The sequence below is a fragment of a genome, unplaced genomic scaffold, assembly GCF_019419815.1.
Source record: "Pyrus x bretschneideri cultivar Hongxiangsu unplaced genomic scaffold, Pyrus_bretschneideri_v1 Contig77, whole genome shotgun sequence".
Taxonomy (NCBI): domain Eukaryota; kingdom Viridiplantae; phylum Streptophyta; class Magnoliopsida; order Rosales; family Rosaceae; genus Pyrus; species Pyrus x bretschneideri.
In genome coordinates, this window is record NW_025999817.1 from 452444 (window position 1) to 472880 (window position 20437).

General features: G+C 37.2%; 1 protein-coding gene across 1 annotated transcript; it reads left to right on the forward strand.

Annotated features, from left to right (window-relative positions):
* Positions 1-1707: 1707 nt before the first annotated feature.
* Positions 1708-3643, forward strand: LOC103940729 (transcription factor bHLH84-like). The gene is made up of 5 exons (XM_009350892.2): positions 1708-2295; positions 2576-2818; positions 3219-3284; positions 3406-3471; positions 3563-3643. The coding sequence occupies exons 1-5, from the start codon at positions 1708-1710 to the stop codon at positions 3641-3643; spliced, it is 1044 nt and encodes a 347-aa protein (XP_009349167.2).
* The last annotated feature ends 16794 nt before the right edge of the window (positions 3644-20437 follow it).

Below are 20437 nucleotides of genomic sequence, written 5' to 3' on the forward strand. Positions count from 1 at the left end.
AGTGGACCCCGAATAAATTTTTATTCCCAAATGCATAGTAAACACTGGAATCCTTTTAAATCAGGAATGATTCCCTTTCATTTCATTCCAACCCCGGTTGGTAAACACGCCATGAAAGTATTAATCAAACAAGGTTGCAGTTTTCAAATTTAAAAAAAAAAAAATTAAAACTGAAAACAAAATAATTATCAAACAACCCATGATTAAACGTCCTAATAGAGTATCTCAGCCATACAAAAAATCTGATCGGGCACAACTTTTTCTATGTATGAGCTGCTAGGGCATCTCCCATGTCAATGGCAAAATATCAATGTGCACCTTTTTTCTGTTTGTCTGAATGATTAAGAAACTGCAGAAGTTTAGGACATCCTCCCTAAGTCAACAAACAAAGAGATCTCAGCGATATATACAACAACTAGAAAAAGACAAGGCAGTCTGTGACATTTTAAGGTGCTGTGCGAAAGAGGCCCTTATTAAGACAGTATTCCCAAAAAAAAATTTGGCAATGTATTCATGCCAAATTCAACTAACAATTACAATTCTAACTTAATCGAAGTCAGGAACGCTCCAACTAATTGAATAGCCTTACTATTTTGAGATTTTTTTTAATTGTTATGAAATTATGATTTAAGATTGATCTTAAAAAAAAGCACCACTGAGAAAGTGGAAGACCCTTCTGTTTCTGGGATTAAGTAATGCACAAGTTTATTTTATTATGATTTTAATATTAGAGAAAAGTGGAAAGTTAATATGTTCCTTGGGAAGGGGATTCACGAAGAAATAGAAAAAATTAATATAATAACTGTAGCAACTTAATAATATGGTCTAATGGTATTTGGTTTGAAAAAAACAAAAAAACAAAAAAACCAAAAAACCTTTTATTAGAAAGGGGATATACACAGTGGGTTAGAAAAATAATTTGGTTCAAACTATTTAGTGACATTCTTAACAATTTAGTTCAGTATATCTTTGTCTAATTTAACCTTTTGTTTTTATAGATTAATAACCTAAACCTTATTATGACGGTCCATTTTGGTCTTAGGGTAAGTCATTAAGAGGTGGGAACTTGGTTTGTATTAGATTAAGTCATACAATGGGTTGTAAATTGCTGTGGCTTTCGGACGTGGGATTAATCCATCCAACCCAATGACTTGTACGAAGCCACAAAATATTGAATGTCAGAGGAATATCCACAACTGTCATTTACATTGACTGTAACTTCAATTCGTTCGGTTTCTGTTTTTCTGTTCAATATTTTTTGGCTATTGTTATTCATATTTTCTTTTTATTTTGCACACACTTTTATTAATTTCTGTCTTTAGATTATCTTCAATTCATTTAATTTAACGGTCAAAATGAGATGCGTGTGTAGAAAGTAAAAATAAGTGTGTGAGTAACACCATTCTATTTTTTAATGTTGACAATATTTAATTATAAATTATTTCCATAGAAATTGGTCCCTTTCTTAGCTGTACAAGGCCCCATGCCGATGATCGTGTAAAGATTATAGACTATTTCATGCTAATGATTGGCAATTAAGAATTAGTAAGGGAAATTCTATTTGGAATTCAACAGTTGGCTAATATTAATTCCTGTCTATAAATACCCCCCATTCTCCTTCGTCCCAGAGCATCAAACAAGTCTGGCTTTCACAATTATTAGCACTAAAAGAAAAGAAAAAAGACTTGCTCTATATATTTAGCATACATGGAATCTGCAGCAGCTATTGCAAATGGTGGATGGAGTTCACTTGGTGCAATGTACTCCTCCGATGAGGAGGCGGAGTTCATGTCCCAGTTGCTCTCTAACTGTTGCGTCACAAATGAGATGAATGAGGCTTCAAGCTCAGCAATCCCATGTGCAATTTGTCCTAGCTATGATTTTTCAAAATCTAACATGGAAGGCATTTATCAAGGTTCACAATACTCTTCAGAAATTGCTAATCTTTATTTTTCAAATGTTAGTGCTTATATTATGAGCAATAATGAAACAAACCACTACAATGGTAATCCTAACCGTATTATGGAAACAAGTTACCACAACTCCGAAGCATTTCGTCCGTCGGATGCCAATGCTACCGACTTGATTCTCATTCATGGCAAAGAATATGGCATGGATCATCACCAAGAACTGAGCAATGTCAATATTGAAAACCAGCCGGGAGCTGCTATTTATGAAAAGCTTTTGCAGCTTAATAGGGAGTCTGATCATGAGATGACGATATGGGAACCTGCAATGGAAAATGAAGTTATGGTTTCCGAAGGTTCTAAGAAAAGGCCTTGCAGTTCAGTAGATGTAAGTATACACAAGATCAAGCTTTAATTAATCTCTCTCTTTCATGCACTTGGTGATGCATTTTTTTCTGTCCTATGTTTTTTTGGTTGGGTATTACTATACACACCCCTCTCAATTTTTGGCACTCGGATAAAAAAATTGAAGAGATACAAAGGACAAAATTAACAGGGTGTGTGTGGAAGTGAAAATGGGCGTGTGGAAAGCACCACCTTTTTTTCTTGAAGAAACGAGAATGTGTGAGCATCTCCAATAATCATAAGTAAATATCTAAATATTGTAGGTGCAAAAGAAGAGGAATGTGAAGGCGAAGAAGGGCCAAAAGGCGGTGTTAAGGGGAAACGTTGAAGATAATGATAAAACCACCAAAGGGCAGAGCTCAAGCAGTAGCTGCTCAGGGGACTATGACTCCATTCATGCTTCTCATCAGGATCTGAGTGGAGGTGTGAGTACTTCGAGCTTGAGTCCAAAAGGGAAAAAAGCCAGTAAGGGATCAGCAACTGATTCCCAAAGCCTATATGCAAGGGTAAGTCCATAAAGTGCTCTGAAGTACATACTTACCAATTTCTTGAAAGAAAAAAAATGATTTCTATTGGATCAATACTAGAGGGATCAGGATGTTGAAAGTCTTGAAAGTAGAAAATGTATAATTCTTTGAATGGAAAATCACTGTATCACGCTTAGTTCATTGTATCAAAATTGTTTGTTCCAATAGAGGTATAGTTTGTTGAGAGTATGAATCTCACATCGGAAAAATGAGAGACCTTTTATGTGCTTATAAGTAAGTTGGGCTCCTCCCCTTATTGGCAGTTGGTTTTATGGTAGAACCTCAACTTTCTTCATAGTTGACATTTCTTATATTATGGTTCACGACATGTTATCTTAGTCGAGATAAAATCGACTAAGTTTCTATGCATATCCTGCAGAAAAGAAGAGGAAATATAAATGCGAGGCTGAGAATTTTACAGAACCTTGTACCAAATGGAACAAAGGTAATTGTCGGCATGTAAACACTAATAATATAAGATTTACTGTAATTTTTTTAAGAGCTCAGGTAACTACGTTCTCATAATATAATTTTTTTTTTTTTTTTTTTTTTTTTGGGCAATGCAGGTTGATATCAGCACAATGCTTGAGGAGGCTGTCCAGTATGTGAAGTTCTTACAGCTTCAGATAAAGGTAATAGCAAAAGAAAGAGAACTGACACCTTGAAATGTATCCACGTTGGTTCAAGTCTAATAATATTGTTTTTTCGGTTTCTATTTTGCAGCTCTTAAGCTCGGATGATATGTGGATGTTTGCTCCTATCGCTTACAATGGAATAAACATTGGAATCGACTTAAATTCTTGATGAAGCTCATAGAATGTAGTAGCAGGTCGATCTGCTAGTTTGATAGAACAGAATACAAAGTTTTTTGGCTTTGAATGGTTTGATGAGGCCATGGAAATAAAGGCAAACAAAAGTTCTCTTACACCGCTTGTTAGAATCGGAAAAAATTCATAATGAAAATGCGATTAGTACCAAAGTTAACAAATAAATAAATAAACTAGCATCTACAAATAATATTTACTTACAGAATTACAAATGTTGTCCTTGTTGAATACCTTGAGGGACGGATGAATATTCGAAATTATACAACTCATATCGGTGATGATGGATGTAGCCTGTAAGAGGCCCTGTGTTGGTCTGATATTATATTAAACTCAGATATGTGTTTCACGTGTAATCTGATCCACACTTGAGCATTATTTTTGCGGCTTGCAACTCAAATTGTTATAAGCATTACAAGTTTTTTTCTCTTTTTGTCTAACTCACTTCCTTTTTTCTTTGTGGATCCTGGAATAGCGACATGAATTAAATGTCCTTACTTTGCATTTGAGGTCCTGTATTTATTTATTAATTTTCGTATAAAAACTGAAAAATTGCTCTTGACATTATAATCTTTCTATGAAATATCGGACTATCATGATTCATTTTGGTGCCAGATATTTGATACATTTTTTTAATGCCTTAATGCTGATAAGTTCCAAGATTTACTGTTTTAATAACATAATTGAAACATTTATTTGCAAAATGAAAAAAATATATATATGCATACATAAAAAAAAAAAAAAAAAAAAAAAGAAACGGAAAATTTTACTGCCTTTTACGAACCCAAAAAAAAAAAAAAAAAAAACACACCACCTAGTGAATTATTTTTTATCATAAAGACAAAAAGGAAAACAACATGTCCAGACAATAACCAAAAATATGTTGGGCTTATTGAATATTGGATTTTATTTTTATGATTAAAAAAATGAGCTTTAATGAAAATGACTTTTCTAAACTTTTTATTAACCAAAAATCATCTAATAATTTTATTTAATGAAAAGAACTTAAAATTTAATGAAAACGACTTAAACAATAATGAAAATGACAAAAGTTTAAGGGCCCTAGTTTGGTACTACTTCTTAAACTAAAAGCCAACTCTATCTTAAACTAAACACTAGTACTACTTAGCCCTAGTTTGGTACTGATGTGATTTTAAAAAACTTGGTTATAAAAAAAAGCTGAGAGCTTTTTTATGTTTGGTAAACATTTAGCTTCAGTTTTTTTTCATAGCTTTGGGTGAAAGAAAGCCAAGAACACAAAGCTGCAAAACCCAGCTTTGAAAAACTAGTTTTTTTTCACATCTGTTTTACATAAAAGTTTATCAAATACTATAATACTGCTTTTTTTTTTTTTTTTTTTTTTTTTTTTTTTCAAAAGCACTTTTACAAAAAGTTTACCAAACACTCTGCTGCTTTATTTCACAGCTGCTTATTCTCACAGCACAGTAGAAGCAGTTTTTTTTCAAAGCACAGCGATACCAAACCAGCCCTTACTCTTTCTTAAACTAAATATAGGTACTATCACTATTTCTAGAACAAAATAAGGGTACAATCACTATTTTTTAAATTGAACACTTCATTACGACCGTGCAATCAATGCAGCAATCGCAACAAATTAGGAAACGAAGAAAAAGAATTTGACGTATATCATGTCACTTGTCAACTTGTTTGATGAATGTATGATTCCAATCCCATATGTTCTTAGCACTTACATTTCCTCTATTTGGATTGAAGAATTTAGTGAGGAATGAAGGTCTGTATGCGGGTTCGATTGTCCATGGTAGACAAGAAAGCAAAAGTAGGATATTTGGAATGAGAAAATGTAATTTCTTGAGAGCCTTTTCGATCACCTTGTTAATTAGGGTTTGGAGTAACGCTGCTTCTCGGTTTATTTTCTATGCTCATGTCGAATCATATTTCCACATTCCAAGTGTTGAGAACTTCATTCTTGTTTCTATGACAAACTATGAACATATGAGGAATCGACAAGAAACGGAACCATTCTTTTTCCAAATAATTTTTCTTTTGAAAAAGAAAAGGATTTGTTATGTTGATAAACCTCTTGAAATAACAGGTAACGGCTTGCTCGATCCCAAAATTCATGAAATCCAAGGCTTACTTGCAAACTGGTAATGAAGAAATCCAATGACGATTGAAGAGTGAAAGATCCTTTAAATAAAGTTTACACAAGGAAAATGAATGTGGTATGTTGCGCGCTTTAGTTAGTGTTATAGCCTATTTTATCTGACAAGGGTAAGGGGGCCGGCGGCAAGGAGAAGAGAGATTGAGAGAGATGTGTTTGTAGAATTGTAGGGGAATGTGTATGTTATCCCTCCTACATAGTGCCTTTATTTATAGTAGTAAAGGAGAGAAGAAATTCCTTCATCCCCAAGGAATACACGTTGTAATAGGAAAGGATAACTAGAATAAAATCTAATCTAGTATTTACACAATCACATATAAACTAGGAAAGTTTACAACACTCCCCCTTGAGTGTGTAAATACTCAAGGTAGATTTAGCATCATGCAGAAGTTGAGGCCGGCTAGATTGTCTTGCGAACAGATTTGCGTGACTTCAATCTTCTGATGCTCTTGTTGTTGATGTGAAAAGAAGAACTTTAGTGCAATGTGCTTGGTGTTGTCTCCTTTGATATAACCCTTCTTGAGTTGTTCGATGCATGCTGCATTGTCTTATAAGATCGTCGTCGGGACATCAACGATGGGGTAAAGATCGCAGGAGCTTCAAATATAGCTCATAACTGCTCTCAACCAAAAGCATTCCCGAGTTGCTTCATGTAAGGCAAGAATTTCAGCATGGTTAAACGAAATGGCAACTAAGCTTTGTTTAATTGACCTCTAAGAGATTGCAGTGCCTCCAACGGTACCCCGTTTGAGAACAAGCCTTGTGCGGATCAAACAAGTATCATGCATTGACATAACCAACAAGGTGAGAATCGACTCGAGAAATAAGGGGTGCGGCATGACTCGAGGATCCGTAGGGATAGAACAAGCCCAAATCTGTAGTACCCTTAAGGTAACAGAAGATGTCTTTCATGCCAATCTAGTGTCTACGTGTTCGTGCAGTACTGTATCTTGCCAAAAGATGTTTGGTCTAGTGCATTGAGCTAAGTATAATAAAGCGCCTATCGCACTTAGATAAGGAACTTTAGGCTCCAAAAATTTTTCATCATCCTCCTTCAGACGGAAGGGATCTCGTTTTGCATTTAGCAATCGAACGACCATAGGAGTACTCGAAGGCTTCGCTTTATCCTCATTAAAGTAGCACAACACCTTCTGGGTGTAGTTTGATTAATGTACTAGGATTCCATCTGAACGGTGTTCTATCTCGAGACCAAGACAGTATTGAGTTTTTCCTAGATCTTTCATCTTAAATTCTGACTTTAGGTGCATGGCAGTTCTCATGATCTCTGCAGGAGTTCCAATAAGGTTCATGTCATCGACATATACTACAACAATCGTAAATCTGAAATGTGACTTTTTAATGAACACACAAGGGCATAGTTCGTTGTTCACATATCCCTGACTGGTCAAATACTCACTAAGACAGTTATACCACATTCTTACGAATTGTTTCAAACCGTAAAGTGAATGCCTCAGCTGAATTGAGAGTGTGTTCCGGGGTTTGGAAATATTTGATCCAGTCAATGTATGTCCTTCGTGAACTTTCATATAAATTTTTGTTCAAGATCCCCATAGAGATATGCAGTTACTACGTCCATCAGCTGCATACTCAGTTTTTTCGGAAACTACCAAACTGATAAGATAGCGAAAAGTAATCACATCCATAACAGGTGAATAAGTTTCGTCATAGTCAATCCCGGGGCATTGTGAGAAACCTTGCGCAACATGACGAGCTTTGTACCGCGCAATTTTGTTATTCTCATTACGCTTCTGAACGAAAACCCACTTGTAGCCAACATGCTTCATATGTGAAGGAGTAAGTGCCACAGGTCCAAACACCTTACGTTTCTCAAGCGAATTGAGTTTGACTTAGATTGCTTGTTTCCAATTTGACCAATCAGTTCTACATCGACATTCATCAACGGAACGCTGTTTAATGTCATCATTCTACATAATCTCAATAGCTACTGCAAATGCTAAGGCATCATCGATGATCATCTCATTTCTACGCTACACATCATCTAAGCTAGCATAATAAACCGAAATCTCACGATTCTTAAGAGGAGGATTCGTCTCTTCAAAGACGCTTCCGTAATCTAGAAATTCCTCATGAGTTGGATAAAATGAGTAAGCGATAGTCGAATTCTCGGTAGAATCTTCGGGACCTTGTGCCTTGGATTTCTTCTTCCAGGGGTGTGAATCCTTTGAACCAAAAGGCTTGCCACACTTTTATGTAGGGGCAAATGATTGGCTAGCCGCTAATGTACGTAGATCACCAAGATTGACGTCCCAGACCTCCAAGAGGGAAGTTCATTGTACATTTGGTATATCCATCTTTGTAGGCGCATTTGCAGCTGGAATATGTGATCTTGTCACTCGTGCTAGATCGTGAAAGTATCTGGCATGCACTGAGCTATGCTCTGGAGATATATTATATGTTGCACTTCAGTTTCAGACTAAGCAGTGCGGGGATCTAAATGAGACAAAGTGAAGGCTGTCCACGATAATTCGTGTCGTTCTTCAGGAACATTGACGTTTTGATTTCCCCTAATGACGGGAAGACTGTCTCATAGAAGTGACAATTCACGAAACGAACGGTAAATAGATCGCCTGTCAAGGTTTTAAGTAACGAATAATCGAAGGAGAATCATATCCGACATAAATTTCCATCAATCGCTGAGGCCCTATTTTTGTACGTAAGGGTGACGAGATCGGCACATAAACCTCACAACTAAAAATACGTAGATGCGATATGTCGGGTTCGTATCCAGTAAACAACTGAAGGGCACTAAATGGTTATGTCACAATAGGCTTCAGGCAGACTAGCTTTGCTTCGTGCAATATTGCATGGCCCCAAGCAGTGATTAGGAGCTTGGAACGTATGACAAACGATCAAGCAATCATTTATAACCGCTCAATGAAAGCCTCTGCCAGGCCGTTCTGGGTATGAACATGGGATACAGGATGTTCAACTTCAACCCTAACCGACATCCAATAGTCATCAAAAGTTTTAGATGTGAATTCTCCAACATTATCCAATCAAATAGATTTGATCGGATAATCAAGGTGGTGAGCCCTGCGCTTGATAACCCGAGCCAACAATTTGGAGAATGCAACGTTCTTTGTGGACAACAAGCACACGTGTGACCAATGTGTGAAGCGTCAACCAAAGCCATAAAGTATCTAAATGGTCTGCAAGGAGGGTGAATTGGTCCATAAATGTCCCCCTAAATCCATTGTAAAAAAATGGGAGGATTTGAACGAATCTTGTCATAAGAAGGCTTAGTAATAAGCTTTCCCATAGAACATGTTTGACATGCTATTCCTTAGATCGAACCTAAAGTTCGGGTTAGTGGATGCTCGTGTGATGATTTGAGGATACGGCACATTGCTATTCATCCAGGATGTCCCAAACAATCTTGCGAAAGTATAATTCCGTGTACGGTCCCGGTAGTAGGGCCAGCCACATAGTGGCATTCTATGGGGCGTATGGTTGTAGTATACCACTCGGGATATGCTCTATCTTCTTTAGAATATGTTTCTGGCCATATTCATAGGAGGTTATGCACAAAAATTCAACTCTGTTTTCTACATGGGTTTTAGCATGGTAATTGTTATCTCCAATGTCCTTGAAACTCAACAACGTTCTTCTGGAACATGGAGAATAGAGTGCCTCAGCAATGGTTAAGATTGTACCATTGGACAACATTATACGTACCTTACTGTATTCTTCTATTAGGTTGGATAGGCCTGAGAGGTTTGTCAGAGGTACATTCTTAGGTATGAAGTTAGTGAAATGGATATGTTCACGCAAAACGGTGTGTGTGGTTGCACTATCTACCAGATAGCTAACTTCCCCACTAGTCATACCTAGAATGAAAAATTAATTTGGATCAATCACATGCATAAAAGTTCTCAAAAACAAATATCAATTCAAAATAATTTCATTCATTCAGGGATGGTAATTAATTAAAACTTAACATCCAAAACAAATCACCAACAAATAATCCAAACATAAAGGAAAATTGTTCAAAAATGAACCAAAAACAAGAGGGGTTTGGCCACTAGGTGGAATTCAACCCCATTGTGCAATTTTAACTAAAAAAAATAGTTTATGTCTAATATTCTAATATTCCATAGGGGTGGTATCCTCTTGAAAGTCAGAAACCTCTATCTTTGTAGTCTCCAGTTCGTCCACTTGCACAAAGTTTGATTCAAACTTCTTACGACGAGAATGATATTCAGTTACAACCTTCTAGGGAGCTCGGCAAACACGAGAGAAATGGTCCCTTGAACCACAGCGATAACACATATTCACATACAGGGTTTCAAGAGCTTTGCCCTTATTCTTGAAGTTCAGGGCCTTGGGAGTGAGGTTTGAGCGCTTCTGGGCTTTGTTTCCTCCCTTGGATGGGCCTTGACTCTATTGACCTTCGTGGGATGGCTTTTGGCTACCCCTACCAAGCCTCTTTTGGCATTTTGGGCGTTGGTTTGTGCTATAATGTGCTTCAGGCACATCAGTTGCCCCAGTATGTCGAGCTTGATGATTCTTAGTGAACTTTTGAGCTCTATATTATTGTTACAAGACAATAATAGTAGCAGAGAATGTCGAATAGGTCTTCCCCAGGAGATCCACTTCGGTCAAAGTTTCGTTACAAAACTTGAGAAGTGATTGGATTCGACAAACTTCAAAATTATATTCTTTCACAAACTTAAAGTCTTGGAAACGCAAATGCTGCTAGTCATGTCTTGCTTCAACAAGAATATGTCCTTTTGGTGATCAAAACGATAAGCCAAAGTAAACCATAGTGCAAGTGGATCTTCCTCAGAAAGGTACTCGGTTTACAAGGCATCATGAATATGTCTTCGAATAAAGATCATAGCAGTGGCTTTCTCAGCTTCCCCAACCGAATTGTCCATCTCTTTTTCAATGGCGAGACGTAAGTTCTTTGTAGTGAGGTGGAGCTTCACATCTTGGACCCACTAAAGGTAATTCCTTCCAGAGACCTCCAAAACGGTGAAGTCGAGTTTGTTCAAATTCAACATGTTCTTATCACAAAATAGATAGACAAGATGTGGTTAGTGTAATGGAGAAAAAAAATCAATCCATTCACATAGGAGTAGAGCATTCATGTTCTAATAGACATATATTGGTTAAGATTTGCATGAAAAACCTTCGAGTTTTCATGGGTGATGTTTTGTTTGATGAAAACTTCAGGCTTTCAAACAAGGCATGTTTGTAGAAACTTCAAGTTTCAAAATAATTATGAACTTCAGGTTCATATGTTCATGTAGACAAATGCAACTATATACACAAAAATATGCAACAAGAAAATATGCAAATAGAACTTCGGGGCTATAATTAGAATTGAATTAATTATTTAGACTTCAGGCCAAATTTAAAGTGTGGGTGAAAAAAATATAAAACCCATTGGACCTAAAATATGAGGCAAATAAACTTAGGGCCCAAGAGAAGGCCTAAGCCCATAGGTGGGCTAAAAATATCGGATCGTGTAGCCCAGGCCCAAAAAAATTGGGCTAGGGTGTCTCAGGTGAGACTGCAGGCCCACGGTGAGAACCAGCCAGGGAGATGGGCTACTGCAAACAAGCCCAAAAAAATGTTTGTTTTTCTTTGCAGGCCGGGGGAAAACGGTTGGGCCGAGGGGAGCTACAAAACCCAACGGGCTGGAGCTATCATCGAGAATGGGCCAAGCCCAAAGGCTTAGGTTTTGAACCAAACACCCTAGCGTGTGCTGGGTGAGTTTTGCCGGAGAGGATAACTAGCACCACCGCTTCAAGCGGTCGTGTCTTGGTGCAAAAATCATGGTAAAGGATCGTGGTTTCGATGACGACCCATAAAGGTAAACGAAGAGTAGAGACTCTCAATATTTTAGAAGCCTTAGGAAAATTAATCGAAATTTCAAAGAAAAACCGATGAGATTCAAAACGAATCTCGGCCAAACAACTCGTCAGGGAAGGGAAAAAGACGATCTGCAGGTCATCGAACGAGGACCTAATGTTAGGATTGGGTTGCAGGCCCACTTGTGAGGGAATGAGATGCCATGGATGGCGTCATGTTTGTTCTGTGTTTCAAACCAGGAGCCTATGGCTTTGGCTTATGGTTTTTCGGCTCGGCTCAGCCTTTTAAGCTGCAGGCTTGGTTCAATGGTCTAGAGGTCATGGGTTCAAAGAACCCAGGTTGCCTTTTCTGATTTCAAATTTTTTTTTTCAATTCAATTCATAAACAATTCATTTCAAAGCATATTCAATTCAATGGTTTAATGCATGTACATATATTTGATGCAATTCATGGCAAATATCAAATTCACATAATTCAACAATTATGAATATAATGCATACACAATTTATTTAGAATCTAAAATTTGAAAAACGTAAAGTTGGGTCATGCATTATGGTGAATGTTTATGCTATCAGGGCTACAAAAGTATCGAGGTAAAAACAGTTGTTTTGAAAGAACCAAATTGCTTGATGATATGGATGAATTGGTTTGATGCAGAAAATTTCCTCGTCAAATTCCTAAGTACAGTGATAGGAACGTGCTGATAACGTGTTGTAACTTATTTTATCTGACAAGGGTAAGGGGGCCGGCGGCAAGGAGAAGAGAGATTGAGAGAGATGTGTTTGTAGAATTGTAGGGGAATGTGTGTGTTATCCCTCCTACATAGTGCCTTTATTTATTATAGTAGTAAATGAGAGAAGAAATTCCTTCATCCCCAAGGAATACAAGTTGTAATAGGAAATGATAACTAGAATCAAATCTAATCTAGGATTTACACAATCACATATAAAATAGGAAAGTTTACAACAGTTAGGAATTTTTTGTTTTTTCTCTTACCCTTATCATTAAATAAAGTTATTAGATGAGTTTTGGTTAAAATTCAAAGCTTTAAGGTCCATTTCATTAGTTTTACAAATAAAATAAAATAAAAAACTGACGCACGTGTTTTGGGCGTCCCATAGTACACTATTTAATTATTAAACCGAACACTAGTAGTATTACTATTTCTTAAATTGAACACTACTACTATCACTATTTATTGAAACTGAACAGTGACTATTTCTAGAACTGAATACGGGTACTATCACTATTTCTTAAATTGAACACTTACTATTTCTAAAACTAAATACGGGTACTATCACTATTTCTTAAATTGAACACTTACTATTTCTAAAACTAAATACGGGTACTATCACTATTTCTTAAACTAAACACTAATTATATCTTAAACTGAACATTGAATATTTCTAGAAATGAATACAGGTACTACCACTACTTCTTAAACTAAACATTTCATTGCAATCATGCAAACAGTGCAGAATCGACAAGATATTAGAAAACGAAGAAAAAGAATTTGATGTATGTCAACTGGTCTGATGAACGGATGATTCCAATCCCATATGTTCATAGCACTGACGGTTCCTCTGTTTGGATATGGAAGAATTTGGGGAGGAATGAAGGTCTGTATGTGGGTTCAATTATCCATAGACGGCAAGAAAGCAAATGGTAGGATATTTGAATGGGAAAAGGTATTTCTTCAGAGCCTTTTCGATCACCTTATTAATTTGGGTGGAGTAGCGCTGCTTCTCCGTTTATTTTCTGTGCTCATTTCGAATCATGTTTCCAAATTCCAAATGTCCAGAACTTCATTCTTGCTTCTCTGACAAACTATGAAAATATGAGGAATCGACAAGAAACGGAACCATTCTCTTTTTCAAGCTTATTTTTCTTTTGAAAAAGAAAAAGGATTTGCCTTGTTGGTAAACCTCTTGAAATAACACGCAACGACTTGGTCGATCCCAAAAGTTCTTGAAATCTGAGGCTTACCTGCAGACCGGCAAGAAGGAATCCAACTGCGATTGAAGAGTGAAAGATTGATTAAATAAAGTTTACAAAAGGAAAATGAATGTGGCAATGCACACGCTTTAGTTAGGTTTATTTTTTATTTTTTATTTTTTATTTTTCTTTTTTCTTTATTATTAAATAAAGTTATTAGATGACTCTTGGTTAAAATTCAAAGTTATCTTGTTGAGCTGATTAAATATTTTTTATTATTAAATAAAATTATTAGATGACTTTTGATTAAAATTCAAATTTACCTTGTTGAGCTGATTAAATATTTATGGTTAAAAAACATCTTTAGGTGTTTTTGGGAATAACCAAAAAGTAATGAAGCCCTTTTTAGATCAAATAATTACCAGACTGTATATTCTTAACAGATCATTGGGATAATGTCCTTAGAAAAATAAGATCCTAAGTTCTAGAGAGCCTTCGCAATGTCTATGGATCATGGCTCAATCTCAAATCTTTGAGCGGTGACTGATGTTTAGAACTGCGGTGGTGGTTTTTGTGTTTCTTGTGGTTTGTAAGCATGAAAAAGACTATGGAGGTAGCTAGACGTTTATTGAAAGTGACTCATATAACAGTTCTTTGATGATAGTTGCAAGATCATCAGAGATAGCTGCACTCTTTTTTCTTGGGGTGCCTTACGATAATTCTCTAACTTGCAATGTCCTTACGATAATTCTCTAACTTGCAATGTCTCATGATCGTTATCTTTTTTGTTGATTGGAAGTGAGTCTTTTGTGGTAAAAAAAAATGTATTTGTATCTATCCTGATGAGGCGAAACCAAAGCTCTTAGTTTTTGTTGAGTAATAGTACGAGTAACTCTTGAATGAGCCCCTCCTAAGGTTGATGCAAAAAATCGAATTTTTGTTCTACGTCTTCGAGTTATATACCCTCGTTTATTTTGGTTGTTGAATAAATGAAACTTTGATAAATAACTAAACGATTTTCTTTCCTTCAGTTATTCTCTTTTCGTATCCCAAAGTTTGTAATTATGACATTGTGGTATTACTATGGCATCTGCGGCCTCTAGGTTATGCATGACATGCATGGACGAAGCTTGAAGTTTTCTTTAAGAAAGGGTAGCCTAACCTCTAGTTTTACTTTAGAAAAAAATTCAACATAATAAAATATTTTCTATATTAATTTCACAGATAATGTTTACTGACTCATTAAGACAAATTGTAGAGAGATTCTATTTTTATACATTATAGTACTTGTGTCACATCCTGGTCCGGGGCAGATCACTTCCTGGGCCCGCTCCACCGCCATAGCACGATATTGTCCGTTTTGGGCTTACCATTCCCTCACGGTTTTGTTTTTGGGAACTCACGAGCAACTTCCCAGTGGGTCACCCATCATGGGATTGCTCTAGCCCCCTTCTCGCTTAACTTCGGAGTTCCTACGGAACCCGAAACCACTGGGCTCCCAAAAGGCCTCGTGCTAGGTAGAGATAGGAATACACATTTAAGGATCACTCCCCTGGGCGATGTGGGATGTCACGATCCACCTCCCTTAAGGGCCCGACGTCCTCGTCGACACACACGCGGCCAGGGTTAGGCTCTGATACCAAACTGTCACATCCCGGCCCGGGGCAAATCACTTCCCGGGCCCGCTCCACCACCGTACCACGATATTGTCCGCTTTGGGCTTACCATTCCCTCATGGTTTTGTTTTTGGGAACTCACGAGCAACTTCCCAGTGGGTCACCTATCATGGGATTGCTCTAGCCCTCTTCTCGCTTAACTTCGAAGTTCCTACCGAACCCGAAGCCAGTGAGCTCCCAAAATGCCTCGTGCTAGGTAGAGATGGGAATACACATTTAAGGATCACTCCCCTGGGCGATGTGGGATGTCACAATTTGAAGATATCAATTGACATGAGCTAAAAGTACTAAAATTATTTTCAAATTTAAGAAAACAATTGTGGCAATAGTATGCGGTATTTGCCTTCTTTAGGCATAACTACCTGGGGTATGCTACGGGATTTGAAACCATTTCTGCTATCAAACAAAATAATTCTATAATTTAAATCATTTGTCTGCCATTATGTAACATCCCACATCGTTCAGGAATGAGGATCATGTAAGCCTTATATGTATATTCCCATTTCTACCTAGCACGAGGCCTTTTGGGAGCTCACTGGCTTCGGAGTTCATCGGAACTCCGAAGTTAAGCGAGTAGCCTATGAGAGCAATCCCATGATGGGCAACCCATTGGGAAGTTCTCGTATGAGTTCCCAAAAACAAAATCATGAGGGGGTGGTCGGGGCCTAAAGCGGACAATATCGTGCTACAGTGGAGTCGAGCCCAGATCGGGGTGTGACAATTTGGTATCAGAGCCAATCCCTGGCCGGAAGTGTGCCAATAAGGACATCGGGCCCCTAAGGGGGGTGGATTGTAACATCCCACATCGCCCAGGGGTGAGGATCATGTAAGCCTTATATGTATATTCCTATCTTTACCTAGCACGAGGTCTTTTGGGAGCTCACTGGCTTCCAAGTTCATCGGAACTCCGAAGTTAAGCGAGTAGCGCGTAAGAGCAATCCCATGATGGGCGACCCATTGGGAAGTTCTTGTGTGAGTTCCCAGAAACAAAACCGTGAGGGCGTAGTCGGGGCCCAAAACAGACAATATCGTGCTACAGTGGAGTTAAGCCCAGGATGTGGTGGAGCCCAGGTCGGGATGTGACACATTATATCTTTTCTCTCACAATTTTTATGGAATAAAAATCCAAACTTTACAAAATTCTTAACAAAATTTTGCAAATAATCATGCATTTAAGCACGTTCAAAACCTATAGCTCTTTCAAATTTTTTTATTAAAGAAGAAAATGAAAAGGGTTAAATCACTGACATTGTGCATCCAATATACTAGTTTTTTTGTCGAACTTCTCCTCCTATCTCTTTTATCAAAAACCCATCTGAATTTTTCCCTCAGAGACTTGAAACACAATCCCAGCTGTCCATTTAGCACCTCCCTATATCAATTCCTAACAACAAAATAAATGCAAAGCAAAATCAGGAGCGCTTTCAAATACTTCTAAAGGAAAAGTGGGAAACTATTATCAAGAAAGAGGCAAATGAAATGTTTTCACTACTGATATTGAAGAGAAAACGAAGTGTATTAGTATATTTATCTTTCTTTGTTTCTTGTACAGTTGAGGAATTTTTTGTTAACATTCAAACGAAAAGTAAAATGACGCTAACCAACTCAATTACAGCACACAAAAGCTTGTAAACAAATTATCATCTCCAAACTGCCATGAGAGATTACTAATCATAAATCTATGTAGAAGTTGAAATTCAACCCAAAATAAGCATTAGGCACATCATAAAAAATTAACCAGCAGCACACTACGCTATTCAAAAAATGCATGAGGAGCGAGTGATAAAGTTAGTGGTGGTGGTGAGTTTATTATTATTCATCATAGTCTATTCAATGTTATATCGAGCGACAAAAGGCAGCTACGATTTAAGCGGGGCATCGGTTCCTGCTCAGACCACCATTTTGTAGTCCAGAAAGTTAAGGATTGGGGGTGGGGGCTGCTCCCCTGCCTGCTCTAGGTTGCAGCATTATATAACACCATAACTGCTGCAAGTGAGTTCTATGCAGTTCGTTCTTTGTGACCTATGTGCTTTAATTTTGTACCTACTTTTCTTAGTACCATGCCCTATGTGTTAAACAGTTAGGTTTGTTTTGTCGTGATTTCCTTCAAACAAACAAAAAAATATTCATGAACAGTGCTGTGAATAGTACTTCTGCTATAATATCATGAACATGATTTCTGCTACAGTGTCGTGTACAATGATTCTGCTACACGATTTCTAGTAAATTGTCTTGATTCAGCTATGTATCGTTTTTGCCTTTATTGTTCGTGTTATGCATCTTGGTGGAACAAATATGTGGATAATTGATACTGGGGCCACTGATCATATGACGGTAACCCTATAGTATATGATGAGTTACGTGACTATGTTCGTGATTCGTCTATTACTAGTGCAAATGGAGCACCTTACCCTATAAAGGGTGAATGCACTATCTCTCTTACTCTGACCTTATCACTGGTCCAAGCTCTACTTGTTCTTGATGTTAAATGCAATCTTTCATCGGTAGGAAAACTACTTGATACCTTATACTGTTCCGCTCACTTCTACCTCATGTACTGTTATTTTCAAGACATTCAAACTCAGAAAATAATTGGTCGTGGTAAATGAATTAGAGGTTTATACACCTTGACTTTGGAGGAAACTGTTGTTTTAGCTCCAAATAATCATCAAGTTCTAAGTGCTAAAGTGGATGATAAACATCAAATTTGGTTATGGCATCGACGTTTTGGACATCCATTAGTCAGTTATCTGAAGCATCTATTTCTTTATTTATTTCGCACTTGTAGTGATTCAGAGTTCAAGTGTGAAATATATGCCATGGCTCAAAGTCATCGTGCTTCCTTTCTCGTAAGTGATTCTAAAGCTGCTTTGCCATTTGGTTGGGTACATTCTTATGTGTTGGGTCCGACGAGGGTTACTTCCAATGGATTTCGTTAGTTTGTTTCTTTTATTGATGAATGTATTTGATTCACTTAGGTGTTCTTGATGAAGAATAAGAGTGATGTCCCTTTGCTTCTTCAAGAATTATGAGCAATGGTATCTCCTCAATTTTAGGCCAAAGTTAAGGTCTTTAGGTCAGATAACAGAGGAGAGTATGTGAATCACATTTTTGGCATGCTTCTTTTATGATCAGGATATTATTCACTAAACGACTACTTTATTTACACCCTAACAAAATGATGTGTACTAAAGGAAGAATCATCAAATAATGGAGGTTGCTTGCTCCTTGACGTTGAATAAGTGTGTTCCTAATCATTTGCAAGGTCTTGCTATTTTGGCTGCTGTGTATTTATAAATCGAGTTCCAATTAAAGTTCTTGGTTTCCAAACACTGCTTGATGTGCTACAAAAACATGTTTCTCTTGTCTTTGTATCCAAACTTCCTCCGAAGGTGTTTGGGTGTATGACGTATATACATGTCTATTCTCATCAGCAGAGTAAACTTGATGCATGTGATGTCCGATGTGTATTTGTTGGGTATGCTAACAATCAGAAAGGCTATGTTATCATCCTCCAGCTTAGAAAACTTATATTACCATGGATTTCACCTTCCACGAGGTTTCGTATTTTGTGAAGCTCTCTTTTGACTCCCCATATAAGGGGGAGAATGGGAGTGAAGTGCAGAGTTAAAGAAATGGTATAGATGATGTGTTACAGGCAGAGTTGTTCTGCTGTGTAATATTGACCAGTCGGCTATACATAACGATCAGCCGACTATCATTTCCAAGACTCTATCAACTGATGACTAGTCAGATGCACCCAATAATCGATCGCCCATGGTGATACCAACAATCTAGAGTCTTTGTCCATTGATGACCAGTCACTTATTACTAGTATGTCTGACGAGTTGCTTGCTGATGGTTCGTCAGGTGATGATTTTTCTAATTATTGGTACACATGAGGTAAATTCTGATGATTCTTCCTCCAACTTATCAGTTGTCTCTACAAGTTAATCATGTAAAACCTAAAGTACAATATCAGCATGATATGCATGCTAAAGCCAAGTTTCCTATCAATAGTTATTGGTCTACTTATCACTTGTCCAAACCATATGCATCCTACATATGTTAGCTATTTAGTGTATCTATTCCAACAAAACTACAAGATGTTTTGTCTAATCCTAAGTGGGTTAATTCCATGAATGTTGAGATGGAAGCTTTGGAAAAGAATTAAACTTGGGATTTGGTTCTTTTCCTAAAAAGGAAGAAAGTTGTTGGATGTAGATATGTGTTCGCTATTAATCATAAAGCAAATTGCCACTTAGTACTACATTCCAGTGGTATTACCATTCACTTGTAAGTGACATGTCTTAGGTTCGTAGGTCCGATTCTCACCAAAGGTGAATTTGAACCACATTATTACTAGTCCATTCTGAGGCTAAGCCCATTCCCCTCCCTCTTAGTATAGACAATATCGTTTTTTTTTTTTAAAAAAAAAAAAGCATAAAGCAGATTGACCAGTACAAAGCCAGATTAGTTGCTAAGCTTATACACAAACCTATGGTGTAGACCATCAGAGACTTTTGCTCCTGTTGCCAAACTTAATAATGTGCATGTTCTTATGTCCTTAGTTGCAAACCAAGATTGGCCCCCGTTGTAATTTGATGTTAAGAATGTTTTCCTCCATAGGGATCTCAAGGAGGAAGTTTATATGGATCTCCCATCTGGTACTCCTGAAAAAAGGTGTTGTGTGCAGATTGCAAAAGGCATTGTATGGTTTGAGACAATTTCCTAGAGTATGGTTTGGGAGGATTACAAGTTGAATGAAGAAGTTTAGGTATTTCCAAAGTCATTTACATCATACTTTGTTTCTAAAGCGACGAAATGGTAAGCTAACTGCATTGATTATTTATGTTGATGACATGATAATGACTGGTGATGGTCAAAATGAGGCATGATGCCTTCAAAAGTACCTAGCTACTAAATTTGAGATGAAGGAATTAGGTCAATTGAAGTATTTTCTTGGAAGCGAGATTGCACGATCCAAGCATGGTATTTTTCTGTCTCAACAAAAGTATGTTCTTGATTTGTTAGCTGAAATAGGTATGCTAGATTGCAAACTTGCTAATACTCCGATTGAGTAGAATTATTGTTTGGGCTTATTTTTGGATCAAGTTCCTACTCATAAGAAATGGTATCAAAGGCTTGTGGGGAGATTAAT